Here is a 19096-nt window from a genome sequence, read left to right as displayed (position 1 = left end):
ATTAAAAATTAGGGAAAATTAGAATGCCCTACATATTTTCTATAGTTTTTAGATTAAACATTCATCCCTTTTAAAGATTTGATTAAGGTGCTTCAATCAATTGCCACCTCAATAATTTTCTATTTATTTAATTTCCATGTCATTAATTTAAATGCATTTATATATAGGCATAAGGTAGCTTAGCAACTAATTGCCTATAATATAGGAATTTAATTTCCTCAATCCCCTTCTGCGCATTAAATGACATTTTTTTAATAAAATAAAATAAAAAATTAATTAACTAATTCTTCATTTCCTTATTATCAGTATTTAAAAAACAATACTCTTTCTATTAAAATTGTATCAATAAAAAGTCTTCAATACATATTTTTTTCATGTATAGATATATTAAAAATATACTTAAAACTTATGGTACATTTGAGAACAAAAGTATCGACTTTTGGTACGTTTAGATTTCAAATGTACCGAGAAACCAAATGTACCAAAAATTCAAATGTACCATAAAACCAAATGTACCCATTGTTATATAACCTTTTTGGTACGTTTAGATTTCAAATATACAGAGAAACCAAATGTACCAAAATTTCAAATGTACCATAAAACCAAATGTGTCCATTGTTAGGTAATCATGTTGGTACGTTTAGATTCCTATTGTACCAAAAGACCAAATGAACAAAATCTCAAATGTACCACAAAACCAAATGCCTCTATCAGATAACCCTTTTGGTACATTTACATTCCAAATGTACCAAGAAATACAAAAAATCAAATCCACTATAAAACTAAATGTGTCCATATTATAGGTAACTAGACGTAGGTATATAATCAAACAAATCTTTACTATGTGTTGGGTCTTCTAAATAATAAAATTTGACAATTTTTTTTATAAATATTCTACTATATTCACAAAAAAAGAAGAAGTAAATATTATAAAAAACAATAAAAAATGCATAGAGATGGATAATAAATGCATAAATATAGGGATAATAGGAAAAAAAAAAACGAAATGCCCAGGAGATGGATAATAAATGCATAAATATAGGGATAATAGGGATAATAGGAACTGAAATTAATAACCAAAATTTTAGGAAAATGTTTGATCAAATTTTCAAAAGGAGTGTATGTTTAGTCTAAAAAATTAAAAAACGAGGCGCCTGTATCAAAATGCCCCTAAAAATTATCTTAATACACCCCATTTCATCCCCCATAATACCCTCACACCCCACATTCTTAATATACACCTTACATTTTCTATACACACCCTACATTTTTTATACACCTCACATTTCTCAAATCTTATAACATTCATTTTTAATTTTACGGAATAATTTCAAACCATCAAAACTTTAGTTTGCTGAATGATTTCAAATTAAATGATTTGAAAAAATATTTAAGTTCATTTGAATGTTTTTCAATAATAATAATAATGATTTCAAAGCTATGGATCGCAGAATAACGAAGACGAGTTCAACTTTAATCGCTTCATGATTGACAGATATGGATCGCAGAATAATCATACAAGTTTCTTGTCTCTGTTGGCTACCACACTGCAGAATCTTGCCATCCTCATCAATATCTTGAACATCATTATTAACTAACTAGTGGTTGTTATATATACACACCGACACACACACACACATATAAATACTTATATTATTTCAAGAAGGTCCTGCATGCGTTTTAGTTTCATATATATTGAGTCAAATAAGTTCAGCCGATAAGTCGCGATTCTTCAGACTGTTAGACGGTGGAGAAGATTCGATTTATCAAATGCAGCCAAGCAAGCATGACCGTAGCCAAATTATACAAGGCGTGTGAAGGCATAGTGCGCTTGACGTGAGCAATGAAGCTGGCGAGAGGTGAATTACTGAAAACTGAAAAACTCACCAAAACCATATATTTAAAACCAAAAGAATTTTATTTATGAAGGAATGTACTAAGTTCAGTCATCTAGAATCTAGTTGCAGATGAGTGATTTTTGAACCGTTGATCTGTACAAGTGTGAAAGAGAAAATAAAGAGATGGTAATCAGTTGAAATATAATATGTGTCTAGGGGTGCAAATTGAATTGGAAATTTCAATGTCAATCGAAAATTTTACGTTTCGAGTCTGAATATTTTTTATTTTGAAAATTTTCAAAAGATTAAGATGGCAATTAGAATGTCTCTATCCAGTCCAAAATTAGGAGATTGAAAATTACCGATAATTAATCCAAAATTTCGAAATTAGAACTATTATTTGGTTTCGAAACATTTTTAGATTAGTATTGGAATGCTTGTTTCCTTATCCGATCTGACCAAAAATCACCCATATTTGTGTCTAATATTCATGTGTAGATAAAATATCAGCTAAAATAATGTGCAAATTGTAATAATCTTAAGATAAATCATATGTAGATAAACATCTTCATCTAATATTCCAGTATTTGTCAGTAACAAAGAGGGTGGTTAATCACCCATTACCCAACCGCCACGTGTCATACTATACCTTTCCGCCTGTTCCATGAATTGACTCAGATCAACGTCACCGTGACTCTATCTAAATGAGCCGGATTTGGATTGTGATTCAAAGATCAGTAGGGTGGGCTAGAAGGGGCCCTGGAAGTGGAAAGGACTAATGTGGTCCTTGCACTAATAAAACTCGGTGACGCACCAGTTTTGCTTAGTTGGATTCGTGAGGTTTTGGGTTTAGGATAATTTTCGTTTTTAAGGTTAGGATGATTTCAATGTTTATTTTTTCATTTCAATGCAATGGTATTTTATGTTGAAGAGTGGAGAAAGTTGAGTTAAGTCATACAATTAGCTCATCATAATAACGTGTTATATAGAAGTCATTATTATTATAAGAATCAAACTTAAAACATCTTACCTATAAGTAAAGGGAAATACCAAAAGATTGTAATACTAAATCCATGATGATTTCGATGTGATGGGAAATAAATAAAAATAATGGCTTTAGGGGACCAATTGGGGCACGCATTTTTTACTACTGAAATTGTGACTTGTGTTTTTGTCTATAAGAATGGGACATTTTGTATCGTTACGTGATTGTTATGCCTAACCGAATTTGATTGCCTAAAGAGCTAATTTAAGAGAGTAGGTGATGTAAATTGTAAGATGTGATGAAGGTGATATAATTTGTAAGATGTGAAGTATCATTTGGAAAGAGATCATCTTCGGATCTCTTCTACTAAAGTCCACGGATCAAGTGATTCGGGTCATTGAAATTTGATCAAACGGTTAAAAACTAAGGTCTCTTTTAAAAGTTATAATAATTTTAACCGTTTGGATGATCACTTGATCCGTGAATTTTGATGGAAGAGATCCGAAGATGATCTCTTTCTCTATCGTTTATTGCCAGGATGATTGCAAACGCGTTCGGAACCACGGAGCGGTAAGTAACGCTTTCAATATTTTAACATATAGCAATATGCAATCATAATATCATATAGATTGAAAGGTGGATACAATTTTCAGCCGACAAAATTTGGGAACAAGACAGAATAAAGTTTGCTGGCATATATATGATCTTTGTAATGGTTTTAATTGCTTCCTATCTACAAAAACATATGAAGTCTCTTAAAGAAATAAAAACTAATGGCAAAAAAATTATTTTATCCATCTATGGAACCCTAATGAATTCTAAATTAGCTTACATGTGAATGACATTTTATATGATAAAATATTCTTTAAATGTTGTTTCATAACAACATGCATGTTTTTCAGTCCTTAGATTAGATATGGTAAACCTCTGTGATTGCAAAAGAAGTGAATGTTACGCGTATGCATATATATGTACACTAGGTTGGTTGGTTAGTACAATATATTTGTCTATTTGTATCCAAAAATAATTTTACCAAAAAGAAAATGGAAAAGGGAAGAAAATTGAGCAAAAAGAGGTAGGTTTGTTATGGACGGTATATGTTGTTGAACCCTCATCACCGATCCACCGAAAGATACACATTGCGAACTATGATTCTATCAGAATTCAGAAGTGCTCAAGTGAATCAAGTCCCCCGATATTTGTCTGTAGGCCCCATGGACAAAACAGTGAAACCTATCCATATTCGGGAAGGAAGTCGTGCTTAGTGCTCAGTGCTGCATGCATGCGTGTGCATGATTAAGAAGATTAGCGCATTCTCATTCTCTTCTTTTTCCACCGACAGACGACACTCTAGAAGAGATTTTGGTTTCTTTCATTTCAGCCACTTTCCAGTTGCTATATTTAAAAAGATATATATTTATAGTTATGCTAAATGTTGGACTAATTTAGATTAGACGGTAAATTATCTAATGCACAAGAAACCACTGATCAATATACGTATACTGTGATTCATTCGAAGTTGAGTTACGTTTTTATAAATGTCGTTTTCTTATTTCCATGTGCGATGATAATGCAAGTTACATGACAAAGTTGTCATCGTTCATGATAATTCATACCCAGTATGTAAATGTAAATTATGCACTTTTGCCTTTGTGATTTATGGTGGCATGCATTTTGCATATAATATATACAGTGACTCATCATTGAACATTCTGCAGGATTTTTCACCTTTATATTGACTTCTAATATGCAAGATTTGATTCGATTCCAGACGAAACTAACTTATGAGACCAAATATGTAAATCGTATGATGTGTTACTAATAAAAAATAAACACGTTAATTAATATTTAAATTATTATCCAATCATCAATATTCACATCATCTAATTTACAACTTAATTTAAATATATTATCTTTCTAGCATTATCTATGCCAAAATACAAATGAACACCACCTATTCGTATTTATTGCGATACAGCTCCAAACTTAAACGACAAACCGAAGATAGAAAAAGAAGACCAAATGACATACCACCTAAACCCTAAACGACAAACCAAAGATAAAAAAGGAAGACCAAACGACGTAGCACCTAACCCTAAACACCGAACCCCTAATTTTTTCGAAAGATTTTCAGTGTGATCGGCACACGAGGTAGTACATCATGTGTCATTATACAAATGGTGGAATTTGTGTCTTAAAAAGTTAATAATTTTAAAAATAAAACTTTCCACCATTTACATAAAAACATGTGGTGTACCACCTGTGTTCCCATCACAATTAAAATTTCTCCACTTTTTCCGTGTTTGGTTCATTCCTTTGACAGATGGAAAGACAAAAAATGAGTAAACTAAAATATCTTGTTAGGGCGAAAGTAAGCAACTCTTAGAAAGATTATATATGTGTATATAATTAACTCGCATGCTAAGCAGGATTGACTACGAGTATAACAAGAAGGAGCAAGACTTTCTGAATTTTAACATAATTAGCTGATTCCACGTCGGTCCCAGAACTCTAACCGAAGTTTTATCACATTTCTAGAGCACCTCTTGCAAAAGTATAAAACTCAATTTTTTTTTTCTCACTTTGTTTGTGAATTCTATCCTCGGTTTTCTTCGTGTTTATGGTAGTGTAAATTCTTGTGAAGGTAAGGCTATGTAGGCACTGCCGATCATCACATTTTCTCGTCGATTATTAATATTTTTTTTTTTGTTTTTGCGTGGCTTTGTATTCATATATGGCTAATTTGGAAAATATTGCGACGGCGACTGCATGCAAATAAGATTCAAAATCATGGGTTCCCACTATGAAATTGCAACGCCGCAATGCATGACTCTAAATTTCTAGTCCTGCATCCACAGAATTTGTGGTCTTCCTGATTTATATTGTGATTGTATCTGGACCAAGACGGAACTCAACAGAAATTTAAATGTGAGGTCGTGGTCCATTTTTAATCGGCTATTTCACGACGGCATCTTCACGTGGAGAAATACATTAAATGTGCGGTTAAAAAGAAAAAAAAGAACGCCTTACCAAGTGACTAGTCAAGGCACTCTTACAATGGGTTTTCTTGTATTTGGATTTTGGATAGCATTTGATCTCACAAAATTACAATCCAGAATGCACAGATCCCATTCTTTGTGAGAGACCTAATCAATCACGTGATCAGACTAGCCTACTAATTTTTTTTCTTGTCTTGCTTAATTTTATAATTGGGATATTTTGGATGCGGTCCCTAATCCTTAACATTCTTTGATTAAAACCTTAATAGTATTCAAAGTTTGATCAAGGTCCCTTGACTTTGTACACCTCATTATATTACTATTGATATTTATATTTTTATAGTTTTGACATTAATTGTTTAATATTTTTTGAGATTTATAATCCTATAAATTTAAAATCCCTCATTATAATACTATTAGAAATAGTTACAATAAAAAAATTTAAACATTTTGATTGAATAAATGGATAAAAACTATGTAAAAATAAGAAATAATAAATGGCAAAAGAATGTATCCATAGTGTTAAAAAAAATGGTACATTTCACATATAACAAAGTGGTACATTAATAAAGAAGAATGGGTACATTAAAAATAAATTAGGGTACAGATAAAATATTAAAAATTATGAATACAAATGAATTTTTAAAAATATAGGCGCTAAAAAAAATTAATACATGGGTACAAAATAAAACTAAAAAAGAGAATACTAAAAATATAGAAAAAAATGTTGCAAATTAAAAGTGGGTACAAACTAAAAATATAAATATATGATATAAAGTTTAGGCATAAAACATAAATATACCATATGTAATTTTTCTATCATTGATTAAATATACAATGTCACATGACGGTATACACATGGGTACAAACACAGATAAAACTTTAAAAAATATGGGCACAAAAAGAAACTAATATATGGGTACAAATTAAAAATGAAAAGAAAATTGGTACAAATTAAAAAAAATTGCAAATTAAAAAAAATTGCAAATTAAAAATAGGTGCAAACTAAAAATAAAAATATATGATAAAAAATTTAGCCATAAATATAAATATACTAATTGTAACATTTTTAACATTAAAGGAATATATTTAAAAATAAAAATATTTTATTATTCAATTAATGAATGATGTTATTAATACCCAAGGACCTTGATCAAAAATTGAAAAAGAATAGGATTTGAATCAATGGAGTAACAAAAAGAAGGATGTGAACCTAGTTTGATATACAAATAGTTAATAATATACTCATGAAGTAAGAAATCGAGAAGAAAGAAGAAACGAAGAGAGTAGATCTGCGAGGAAAGTTATAACTTACCATTTCTTGTACGCTACAGATAATCCACATAATCCAAACTCCAAACTAAGAAGGGTTAAATGTGAAGAAAAAAATGCAACAGAACTATAAAAGGAGGCCAGCAGAGGGGTTCTTATAATCTTCTTCTTTTTTAGCTGACGGGTTGGACACCACTTAAAACCAGAGAAACCATGAGTCCCTAAAATCATTTGAAAGAGTGGAATCAAATCATTAGCCACTAATGTAGAAATGTTTCCAACAAAGCGTCACACGTTTCTAGGAAGATAGAACAAAACTGAAACACTTTCAAACCATGAGATTAACGATTGGACATTCATCAAGTTCTGTAAGATCTCTACTTTCCTCGTAGTGTATTGCTTAAACAGCAATACACTTTATACAATTGATTCATTTTAGTTAAGTTTGTCCAATTGGTGAATCCTGCCCATATGTTATTTCCTATGTTTTTTCTTGTTTGAAGTAAATTGAAGATACATTGACCAAAAACAATTAATTGAAGATACAGTAAAATTTCAATAAAAAAAACCAGTAAAATAAATAACTCTAGGGAAAAAAAAAATCAGCAATGCAACAGTAATCAAATTTATGCAGTAAATTTGTTCACGGCATGAGGTGCCATTGCTTTATGTGTTAATAAGAAGTAAAGTTTAAATTCGCCTCATATTTAAATTAATAAAACACTATCTTATCATGTGGTAAACAAAATTTGATATTTTTAATATAATTGACATAATATACGTGATTTCACATTCACTCATTTTATAATATATAAAGAAGATGACATTAGGCCATATAATATCCTCATCATAATAATGGTTTTGAGTGTGACAGTTATATCATGTACATGTGTTATATAGTTGATATTTTGTGAACAGAAAAATTTAGAGGTCTTGGTTTAGCGGATAAGAGTATGAAGCACACTGTTCAAATTCATTTGTTCCAAGATCTTAATATACATAGTATAAAGATCATACAAATTGGATGTTTAATTATGATTTTATTGAGTCCAAAGTAGATATTCTTTTCATTTCTATACACTAAAACACCAGGAGCTAGTTACTAGCTATATGAACAATGACTAAGAGCAGTTCCACCTGAGGTGGAATAGCCCGACACTCAGTGGAAAAAACAAGCTGGGACTCAGCCAATTCACTCCAGCCCGTGGAATAGACTGGCACCCAACCCAAGCCGGTCTACAGGCCGGCCTAAAATCGACAGAGGAAGGAGACGGGTCATTTGACGCCATGTTGACATCATGGCTACCGTCTCTCTCATCTAGAACCCCATCCGACTCCTGGAACCCAATCCCTGGAAGCCCATCAACCCCCTTCCCCTGATAAATCCATATATTCAACACCATATCCCCCTTCCCTTTGCGAGCTCCGACGAGACGACGACGAGGAGACCAGGATCGGCTATGTTCACCATCCCAACCCCTCACTCTCTATTTCTCTCCCTATTATCCGGACAACCACTCTCTCTTTCTCTCACTGTCACTCGCTCTTTCTCTCACTATCTCCCTTCCACTCTGCCATGCCAGGATCGGCATGGCTTTGCCTGCGCCGAAGAAAGAACGAAGTGACAGGGGAAGGAACTAACCCCAATCTGAAACCCTATTGATAAAAAGATGATTCTACCCCTTTAACTCATCATCCAAACCGTGGGATCTGAAGATGAGATAGGCAGCCTCGTCATTTTACACCGTAAAAAATTTCTAGAATGGTGTGGTGAGGAGGAGGTCAATTTCCAGAAGAAGAAGAAAGGAAGAAGTCAGAAAGTAAAAAACCAAATTATTATTTTATAATAAAAATTAATAAAATTGACTAGGCTATTTAATTTTAGGGGTGGAGATGCATTTGTCTATTACTGTTCATTAGAGTATATCACTGTTCACTTAAGTGGATAAATGGACTGGATGCTGGCGCAAAGTTCTTAGGGGTGGACTTGCTCTAATGACCACCTGTCCCAACACAAATTAATTAATTAACTGATAGCATATTAAGCCTTATTGGCAATAGAGTGGCCCATGAGGGTAGTTAGAGTAGGCAGCCGCCTAAGGCTCTCACTTTGGAAGCCCCAATTTTTTTTATATTTTATATATTAATAACAACAATAAGGTCTTGTCTCACTAAGTGAGGTTAATTATATGAATTTTAAAATGTCATTGTGTTGTATAAATCCTAAACCTTTTATAATATATATATATATATATATAAATTAATATCTGTTTGGACCCAATTTTACATCAACGGCCCGTGCAATCAAGGCCGTTGAGTAAGCATAGCTTCCAACCGTCGGATGGAAAAATGAGGCTAATTTTGTTATTAAAGGATAATATTATGGTTTTATCATAGTAATTATTTTTTAATATGAATTATCTTGGCGTATTCTTAAACGGGATAAATAAGATGCAAATTATATCTCTAAGCAAGTGGTACATTTCAAATTGAGTTGGGATGTGTGTGGACGTGGAGAGTTTGAAATTAATGAGAGTTCTATTGCGTGTGGTTGGCATCAAGCATTTCGAATATGCTGCTTGACTAGCACCAATTCAGGTTGTGATAATTATTAGCAAAGGGATTGGCTTATCAAGAGTAAAAATATGGTGGTGATGCCGTGTGTTAGTGCGTGGAGGGAGTTTAATTTTTAGTTGGACTCTATGGAATAATCCAAGCCATGCCAAATAGAAAATATGACTACTATAAATACAAGGCTGCAAACAACGTGTAAAGCCCTTCCAATTCAACACACAAACTGCTCTGCGTAAATTCTCGTTCTACACGAAACCTCTCAACAACCTTGAGATTTTTATTTTCTTTTTCGCCGACACATCTTCAATTTGGATAAACAGCATTGTGAAGGCAACCGGCGAACATCTTCAATTTGGACAAACAGCACCGTTGCTGTAGAATCAGCCGATCGCGGAGCACCTTCAGTTTGGATAAACAGCACTGCGTCGAGGCCGACTGGTTATCTATCCAAGTCTCGGTCGAGAATGATTTTCGAATCCTTATTGGCAGAGGTCATCTCATTAACCTTCTCGACGAAGTGAGGTGTTACAAGTTACAACATTCGACACATTGAAAACCGAATTTGATATTGAACTTCGCAGAAGTAGCAATCTTGTCTTCATGCTCTGGAACCCGAAGGCCGAGACGTGTTCCTTCCTCAGCCGCAGTCACAAGATTAAAAAGTTAGCAGCGCGCTCAACGCAATATCAACTCATTTTACTCACTAGCCGAGCTCGGCCATCAAGTTAGCACGCCCCATACACAACCGAATGACGTAATTAGCTCATTACTTACTTGGTCTGCGCGCCACATAGGCTTGGTAGTTTTTAGGGTCAACAATATCACAAAGCTTGTATTTGTTCAAACAAGAAGTTTATAGATTTTGAGTTTTTGTCTAAATACAATAGCTCACTGGGTTGAGCAGCTGAGCCCAATATTTGTAAGATTTGATTGTTTATATAATTAACTGAATTAAAAAGCAAACTTATTTGTACGTGAAAGGTGAAACGTCAAGCGACTTAAACATGTTCTTATTGACTAGAAAAACAAAGATGATTACTTCTTTTGTCGCACTCCCCAGATTGCCAGACATCAAACCCTAAACGGCCAAACCCTTTGAATGGGTTAGCTATTTTATTAATTGAAAAAAAATTGGTTGAAAAATTAGATTATGTAAACTTAATTAGTACATTTGCATCTAAAAATGCAAGACATGTAATAATATATTTTTTTTTCACGAATTTAGCGAATTAATTTTTATACAATCAATGTGTAAAAGGTAAAGAACTCTAGAGCCTCATTTCGAAAGCTGGCGTAGAGCCCCCAAGTTCTCAGGGCCGGACTTGATTAGCAAGGACCACTTTTCCCCATGCTCGGCACCTTCTTTCTTTACGACCTGAATCGGCTTAAACGTATACATTTTGGCACAAAATATGTAGTAAATAAGATTAACAACTTGTAATAACGTGATAAACCAATAGAAGTGCTCCAACTTCCCTTTGTTCAAATTATTATCCGGCAGCCAGTTCGATCCATTAGGACCAGCACTAAACTTGTGCACCAGTGACACCAAAAGAGTGCTCGCATAGTTCCCGGCCGAGGTGGAGGTCCAAAACAGCGCGGCAGCTGTGCTTCTCATGCTCTCCGGCGCCTGGTCATAGAAAAACTCGAGCTGCCCAATTGACATGAATGCTTCAGCCATCCCATGAAGGGCATACTGAGGAACTAACCAAAACACTGAAATAGGGATTACATCATGAGGATGATCGATCAACCCGTGTGCGAAAGCCGCCTTTTTTCGCTTCATTTCGACAAACCCGGCGACCAATGTGGCAAATACCGAAATGACAAACCCTATTCCCATTCTGTGGAGGAATGTTATTCCCCGGTCTAGCCCGGTGAACTTTCTAGCCACCGGAATGAAGAGGCGGTCGTACAATGCGATCGTGGCGAGCACAGTGACTACGGTGAAGACTGACATGGAGCCTGCAGGGATTTCAAAGGACTTTGTGAGGTGCCTGTCCATGGTTTTGGCTTGTTGGAGTGAGAATGTGCCTTGTTGCGCATAGGCTGTGATGAGGAGTATTCCTGAACCCCATATAGGTCCCATTCTCATCACGCATTTCAGTTCTTCGACGCGATGAACGGTGCTGGTCCTCCATAGGTTTGGTGCCTTGAGATTGTCTTCCTCCATCATGATCGCTGCCTTGTCAAGAAATCTGCATTATTCATACATAATCACGTTAGGGTTTAGGGTAAGGTGACTAGGTTTTATGTTCTTCCTTTCTATATATTTTTTTGGGTTGCTGTGGATTGGGGAGGTTGGGATGACTCTGACTCTCTGATAATGGAGTAGAGGACGTGAGATTTCTGTTACTTAGCAATGATAGAAACACAAGTATATATGTGGTGCTGCTCATCCATGAAAGATCAAGGGAATGTGGTTCCACCTAACCAAAACATGAAAAGTGCATGGACAAATGATCTATAGTCATTATCTGCAACATGTTTCCACCTAACGACAATCGTGATAATTTGACGATGATACTAGCAGCTAAACTGGTCATCTCCATGTTAAACATGGTTAAAAAGCAGGTTTGAGAGAGAGCTGACCTTTTTTTCTTTCTAGTAGGTAGGTTATAAAAATTGTGCCCTATACTACTACTAACCAATTGGGTAATTATGTTTATCTTATAAACTTACCAATTGGGTTATACGTATATGTGTATGATCGAGACTTTTCTTAGCAGGAATCCTACTTTATTGTAGTGAAAATGTGATAAGGGCTTTCGTAAGAACTATGTATTTATCGTATAAGACCTTTATACTATATAGCAAAAAAAAAGGAAACAATGAAATATATAAGAGGATATATATTGTGAATACATAATTCTTATGATGATTATCACATTTTTCTACCGTAAAACGCGATGCCTACCATAAAAAGAGTACTCTTATATATATATAATATTATCAAATTCATGTTGTTAGATGGTGAGTTAGGACCACACATTTTGACAAAAATCAACTTAATAAGTCGTTTAGAGTCACAATAAATATGCAACTTGAGAGAGAGAGAGAGAGAGAGAGAGAGAGAGGTACTTCATATGCTTAGTGTGAAGAAGTTTTCCACCCATAGAAATAGGACCGTCAAGTTCATCATTCTGATACAACATTATAGGATCAGACACCATAGACAGCTTTCTCTTCTTGTAGGCAGCCACTGCCACTTGTATCAACCTGGTAAACGGACTCCCCGCCGGCTCCATGTTCCGGTAAAGCGGGAACCCAATCACAAACACAATAACTGAGAGAAACATGGCTATAGCTGGAATTCCAAGCCCTAAACCCCATCCAACGTTGTCTTGAATATACACAAGCACCGTGATAGCCACTAGTACTGATGCCCCCATCACAAAGTAGTACCAGTTGAAGTAGTTCCACGTCTTGGTGGTTTGTTTTTCGTCATTCTCGTCGAACTGTTCCGCCCCGAATGACACGACGCAGGGTCGGATTCCGCCCGACCCGAGTGCACCTAGTAAGAGGGAGACATACATAAATGCTAGCTGCCCCCCATCGGCTTCTTCGCACACTCGATCGTGGTTGCATGGGGGAGGTCTCAGTTGTGGAAGTGCTGCTGATACTGTTAGGCCAATCATTCCCTGGTTCATTGAATAATTGTACAAATAGAAAACTGAATTAGTATTTAATTAATTAACTAATAAAATTGATATTGGGTGGGCATAATATGTATTAGTAGAGAGAGAAAAAAATACAATTTGATATATAATGGAGGCAATGGTGATAGTCCAGAAGCGGCCAACGTAAGCATCAGCAACGAAGGCGCCAAGCAAGGGGGTCAAGCTTGCAGTGCCACTAATGGTGGTGAGGGTGTTGGCTGCTTTTGTCAAGGGCATATGAAGCTGCGTTGTCAAATAGGTAATCATATTTGCTTCGACGCCCACCACAGCCAACTTCTCACAAAACTCATTAGCTACACACACACAAAGCCCACAACAACAATACACTGATTACTATCATAATTAATTAAATCCCAAAAAAAAAAAAAACTAAATAAACAAAGAGATATAAGAGGTGACAATGATAGGATAATTTATGCTAATTTCATCAAAATTATGGAAAGAAACTTCAAATTTTGGTGCAGAAAGATAAGCACACTGCTCTAATTAACTAACTTGACTAGACTCAGGTCTGCCTCAGAAAATTTGAAACCACTAGATTTTATTAGCTCTTACCAAAGATGAAGGGCATAGTGAGCAAGCCTCCCTTTTTCCTTGTAGCATGACTGCCTTTCTCCTCCATCTCCACCATCTTGTTTTTGGTGTCTCTCGTTTACTGTTTTAAGTCTAAGTGACCAACGAAGCTCCATTATTTATAGGCAATATGATATGAAGGAAAGGATCGAGCTAGCAGAGTAACTTGTCAGCTTAGTTACGCTTACTGTTTCATTTACGTGTGGCCACAAATGTGTGCTGTAATACTGATGATATTTTTAGTAATCACTATATATATTTTTGGGATGGTCTTGTTTTGTTGGGTGGGGAAGGCAAATTGTGGCCTATAAAACTAGGTCAAAATTTGATGGAGTACAGAGGTTTTGACAACTACCGAAACCACGACAACAGAAGGTAGGCATGCATGCATGGACACCGACGTGTTTTCTAATGTACAGTTTTCCCAACTTGTCTCGTTCGCAATTCTAGAAGGGCTTGTACGAAAAGGAGAGGATGGGACACGAGTTTATATTCGGGACGGTTATTTCATAGATGTGATGTCGTCGTCCATTTTTAATCAGATATGTCGCAACAGCATGTGAAGAAATACATTGGAACGGTAAAATAAACTTCAGTAAGAACGCCTAACCACGTGACTGATCAAGCCACTCTTACAAGAGGTATTCTTGTACTTGGTTAGCATTTGATCACATGAAACTACAATATAGAATGCACGAATCCCGCTCTCTGTGAGAGGCCTAACTAATCACGTGATCAGACTAACCTACCAAAAAAAATCTTGTCTTACTGAACTTTATAATTTTAATTTTATATACAAATAGTTAACAATATATACTTGTGAAACAAGAAACTGGGAAGAGAGAAGAAACGAAGAGAGAGGATCTGTGAAGAAAGTTATAACTTGCCATTTCTTGTACGCTACAGATAATCCGCATAATCCGAACTCCAAACTAAGGGTTAATGTGAAGAAAGAAAATGCAATGGAACTAAGGCCAGACGAGGGGTTCTTATAATCTTTTTCATTTTTTAGCTGACGGGTTCGACGACCGGTGATATTCCATAGATTTTAGTCCTCAAATTCATGCATGTGGTCTAAGAGGTAGTTGGCGGTCAATTCTTCGTTCTTGTTGCAGGCAAAGAACACCTGCAATACAATTGCTCGAGCGAACCCCATTGCTTCAAGCTGGGGGTGAGGAAAAAGAAATCGTCAACGAGAAGGAAAATTGTGTTCTCGAAGGAAACTTGTTATTTAACCTAACTATATAACTACATTCCTATGCATTGCATGTGTTTTAATTCGAGGAACCAAAAAAAGGAACAACTTACACGTTCTATAGCTTCACGCTCCTCAGGAGTGATAGCTATTGCCTGTGGCACTGCTGCATCCCCCAGTGCGTTCCTGAAACAAATTGAACAGTGCACACCATAAACATACGAACGTTTAACAGATGTGCAACCAACAAGAGACCCCTAAAGACTAAAATACTAAATCAAAGGTAAGATAATAAGCTCCTTACCCTTCTCCACCTTCAGCAGGTTCATTAATCAGGCGAAGGAAGTCAGCCTGATGCTCACCAATTAGCCTCACTAGATTAGGGTTTTGTTTCCCCAACTCTTGAAGCATAGGCTGTGACAAGAGTAACATAATGAGGGCCAAAAGAAGACAGTAATTAAATCCCATTTGGGTGCGAAAGAACCTGCAATATTTGTGGATTAGCCTGCACCATAGATCGCAATGCTTGGAACTGAAAAAAATAACACCAAATAGAAAGTTAAAAGAACAATTTTCTTTTATAATATTTTTTAGATAGGAAACCGACAATGTTCAAGCATGGCTGCGTACACAGATGTGCACACGTGCACAAGCAAACATATAGGCAGAGAGAAGAAGAGAGGGAGATAGAAATGACCTGTTGGTTGTCGCGTAGAAAATCAAGATTGCCTGCAGCACCAGCACCAGCACCAGCACCCACATTCGGAAGGCCCTGCTTCGACAAAATTCAAGTTTACTAAAAAGAATTCCCTACCATAATTTATTCGAGATTTGCATAATAAGTACCTGTGGAAAAAGGTTTAAAGGATTGGCATTAGGTCTGCTTGGAGGAGCAGATGCTGGTTGTGCTGACTGTGGAGGTTGTGGTGGAGGGTTTGTGACTTGCCCACCGACAGGAATACGGACTGCAGGTGGAGCTTCAGGTTGCTCAGGGATACCCTTCAAGAAATACGAAATTGACATCAAAAGGAAAAGACACCAATAATCCAAGAGAAGGGATAACTGCTGATTTTGGTTCTGAAAATCACTACTCCTATCAACTTTTTTTTTTCAATAATGCTACTCAACCTTGTTACCCTTGTTGAAAACTTAGGATATAACTGGAAGGTATATAACTAAAAGAGGGTAGATCAACTTGTAAATTTGTCATTACAATATCTTGACTTACAGAATAAAGATAGTCAATAGCTCTTGCTGGGTTGTTGAATGCAGCACGAAGAGCACGTACAACAGTATCCCTGTCCCATGTCCCTCCACCCATATCTAGAATTTGCTGAATTGTTCCCTCCAAGTTAGTTCCAGCTACCAGATCAGATGCTGCTTGGCCGTAAGAATCAGCTTGTGAACTGCTTCAACAATTACACTGAACTATTTTAGACAAGAAAATTATATGCAAAGCCAATGAGGAAGGGGTGGGGGAGAAGCAAACAGAGGTAATACTAAATACATGAATATGAAATACAGGAGCTCCAAATTTCGAACTGAAGGCATCACCAGAAGGAATAATAATACTCACTCCGTGGTAGCCGAAGCAACAGGAGCAGGCATGGCAACAGATGCGGGCCTGAGAAAATAATATAATTACAAACAGAACATGTATAAAGAAAGATGAACAACATGCTGTTGCTACACCTAACACACATAAAAAATAATGGCATGAAAGATCTCAGACTCACAGTGTTGAGGCTGCTGCTGGAGCTGGACTTGCTGTGAATGTCACAGTTGGAGGACCAGTATGTGCACTTGGCTGTGGTGCCTGCACAGATTTTAAAGCAAGCATTAGGTACAATATCTTCTCCTGAAGAAAAGCACGAAGGAGATAAAATTTACAATAGAACATCAATTTGAGGCTTTCAACTTTTTAATATCAAAACAAGTCATCCAAGTTTAACCGTGTCTTAGGTATAAACCAATGAAAACAATGACAAGAGGATGAAACTCTTACCTTAGTTGTAGCTGCAGTTGATGCACCTGAACCTTCACCGGGTGGGCTCTTACTCTACCATTTTTAAGTATACAAAGTCAACAACTAGTAAACAGGAGTTGAGCATAACAACAACTTGTCACCATTAAACTTTTTCTTTTCTTTTTTTGTAGGAAGCTAGTCAGATTCTAAACAGACAACGGAAATAAGATCAAGCAACATTATAGAGCCTTAACGTCTGAGCTGGTGGGAGAAGGAATTTCAACCAGACAAATAGTTAGCATAAATCAGATGTGAAAGAACCAGGGTATTCACGATGACATCATCAACTTCAAGTACACAAATTTGTATTACTAGAGTTCGCACAAATTAAACGTGAAAGAAACAGGGCAATCACAAGACAAGAATACGACATCATCACAAAACAGCAATTTCAAAACTATTGACTGCCATTATACACAATACCTCTTCATGAATGCTTCTTTACCAAGACATCAGCTATAATACAAAGATAAGTTCTGTCACTGCTTCATTTATTTTACTTTCAGAGCTCACCGTCACTACTAACTGAATAATTCAATTGAATACGGTCTCAACAGGGCCGGTTTAAATTCTTATTTTAACACCCATATGCTTGGTTTGATCCCTATTTCCTGATGCTAAAACTATGTTTTGACACAGTCCAAAAATACACGTTACATATAACACACCCTGTCGCAAACCGACATGTTTCCTACACATTTCAGGAAATTTTTATTCGAAAAGGTATTTTAGGACCATATTTATTTGAAGGACACGACGCACTTTAAATTGCTGAATAGAAAATGAAACATTACCTTAGTCAACATTATCACAACAAAGCTATTTTCCGCAACTTTATTTTCGTCCAATGTTGTGTCATCTTTAAGCACTTTTCCTTGATGAATTAGCATCTGTTGTGGAGCAGGGTATACATCTGAACCCTTGCAAGCTTCTATATGTTTCTTCACATCAGCAACCTAGAAATAATAGCAGTTAGTCACGATTATGGTATCTTCGATCAAGTCGTCACTCGTCAGCGATTACTGCGTAGCAGGACGCAAAGTAAAATTACAATTTACAACTCCACCAAACTACATTTCTTACATTTAGAAAGCTGAATGCTATCCCAAAGTCTCCCATATCGCAGAATTCATAAATTTCAAAAAACAACGATGATAAAATTGAAAGAAACAAAAAAAAAAGAAAAAAAAGGAAAGATTAATTTAATAAGGGAAACGTAAATTCAAAGATTTCAATTGCACGATAACCTAATCAAAAATCTAATTCCAATCAACTCACACAAGCAAATACAGAAAAATAATCTCTTAATGCTTACACACTAATCCCTTACCAAATAACGAAACAAACGGATATTAGTAACAAAAACCCTAGAAAGCACTCCGATTACGATCATAATTGCGCATTAGTTCATGCAAATTAAGAAATTAACACGAAATTTAAAATTGAAAAACTAAATTGAATCAGAAAGTTTGAGGCTAACCGTGTCCTCAGGCTTCACTTCGACGTCGAAGTGGGAGCCCTTGAGAGTCTTGACGAAGATCTTCATCTTCTTCTCGACGGAATCGCCGCCGTCCTTACAGTATCGGAGCCTGTGATCTGTAAAGGGTTTCAGAGAAAGAAGCCGAATGCGCAAGTAAAGTGAAGCAGAAGCAGGAAAAAGTTTGAGAAAATTCCCAAATTTCTGGTTTATATACTGGGGCCCCGGGTGCTAATGCAAACGCGCTGAAGGGAGAATGTGAAACGCGTGCAGCCGAATGTACGTTGGATTGCACGTGAGCGGTTGAGATGGGCGCGTAGAGTTAGAAATCGTAAAGAGGGCACATTGTCTGTTTTGAGTGACTGGTGAAAATAGCCAGCTAGATTTTTGTGTTTGATTGTGTTAATCTTTATGGCTGTTGCAAATGGAACTTCAGATCACCGTTTGATCGTCCTATATCATATCACCGCCGATGTG

At 35.9% G+C, this 19096-nt stretch overlaps 2 protein-coding genes across 4 annotated transcripts; both read right to left on the bottom strand.

Annotated features, from left to right (window-relative positions):
• Positions 1 to 10846: 10846 nt before the first annotated feature.
• On the bottom strand, positions 10847 to 14122 carry LOC139187495 (protein NRT1/ PTR FAMILY 3.1-like). Of its 2 annotated transcripts, XM_070810576.1 has the most exons (4): positions 13904 to 14122; positions 13424 to 13641; positions 12750 to 13309; positions 10847 to 11866 (listed from the first exon to the last, which is right to left on the bottom strand). In XM_070810576.1, the coding sequence occupies exons 1-4, from the start codon at positions 13977 to 13979 to the stop codon at positions 10945 to 10947; spliced, it is 1776 nt and encodes a 591-aa protein (XP_070666677.1). In that variant the 5' UTR covers positions 13980 to 14122; the 3' UTR covers positions 10847 to 10944. The 2 variants fall into 2 exon arrangements, with proteins under 2 accessions (XP_070666677.1, XP_070666678.1); XM_070810577.1 differs by lacking the exon at positions 13424 to 13641 and having other exon boundaries at positions 13904 to 14091.
• A 664-nt stretch (positions 14123 to 14786) lies between these two features.
• LOC103452280 (ubiquitin receptor RAD23d-like) lies at positions 14787 to 18808 on the bottom strand. Of its 2 annotated transcripts, none has more exons than XM_029091350.2 (12): positions 18623 to 18808; positions 17937 to 18098; positions 17122 to 17175; positions 16853 to 16932; positions 16693 to 16740; positions 16345 to 16525; positions 15963 to 16115; positions 15814 to 15888; positions 15601 to 15648; positions 15421 to 15530; positions 15230 to 15302; positions 14787 to 15086 (listed from the first exon to the last, which is right to left on the bottom strand). In XM_029091350.2, exons 1-12 carry the CDS (start codon positions 18686 to 18688, stop codon positions 14970 to 14972), a joined length of 1167 nt encoding a protein of 388 aa, XP_028947183.1. In that variant the 5' UTR covers positions 18689 to 18808; the 3' UTR covers positions 14787 to 14969. The 2 variants fall into 2 exon arrangements, with proteins under 2 accessions (XP_028947183.1, XP_028947184.1); XM_029091351.2 differs by having other exon boundaries at positions 16345 to 16522.
• Positions 18809 to 19096: the final 288 nt, after the last annotated feature.

The sequence above is a fragment of the Malus domestica genome, chromosome 13 (assembly GCF_042453785.1).
Source record: "Malus domestica chromosome 13, GDT2T_hap1".
Classification (NCBI taxonomy): Eukaryota; Viridiplantae; Streptophyta; class Magnoliopsida; order Rosales; family Rosaceae; genus Malus; species Malus domestica.
The sequence above is the reverse complement of the archived record's forward strand: the minus strand, read 5'-3'. Positions and strand labels throughout refer to the sequence as shown.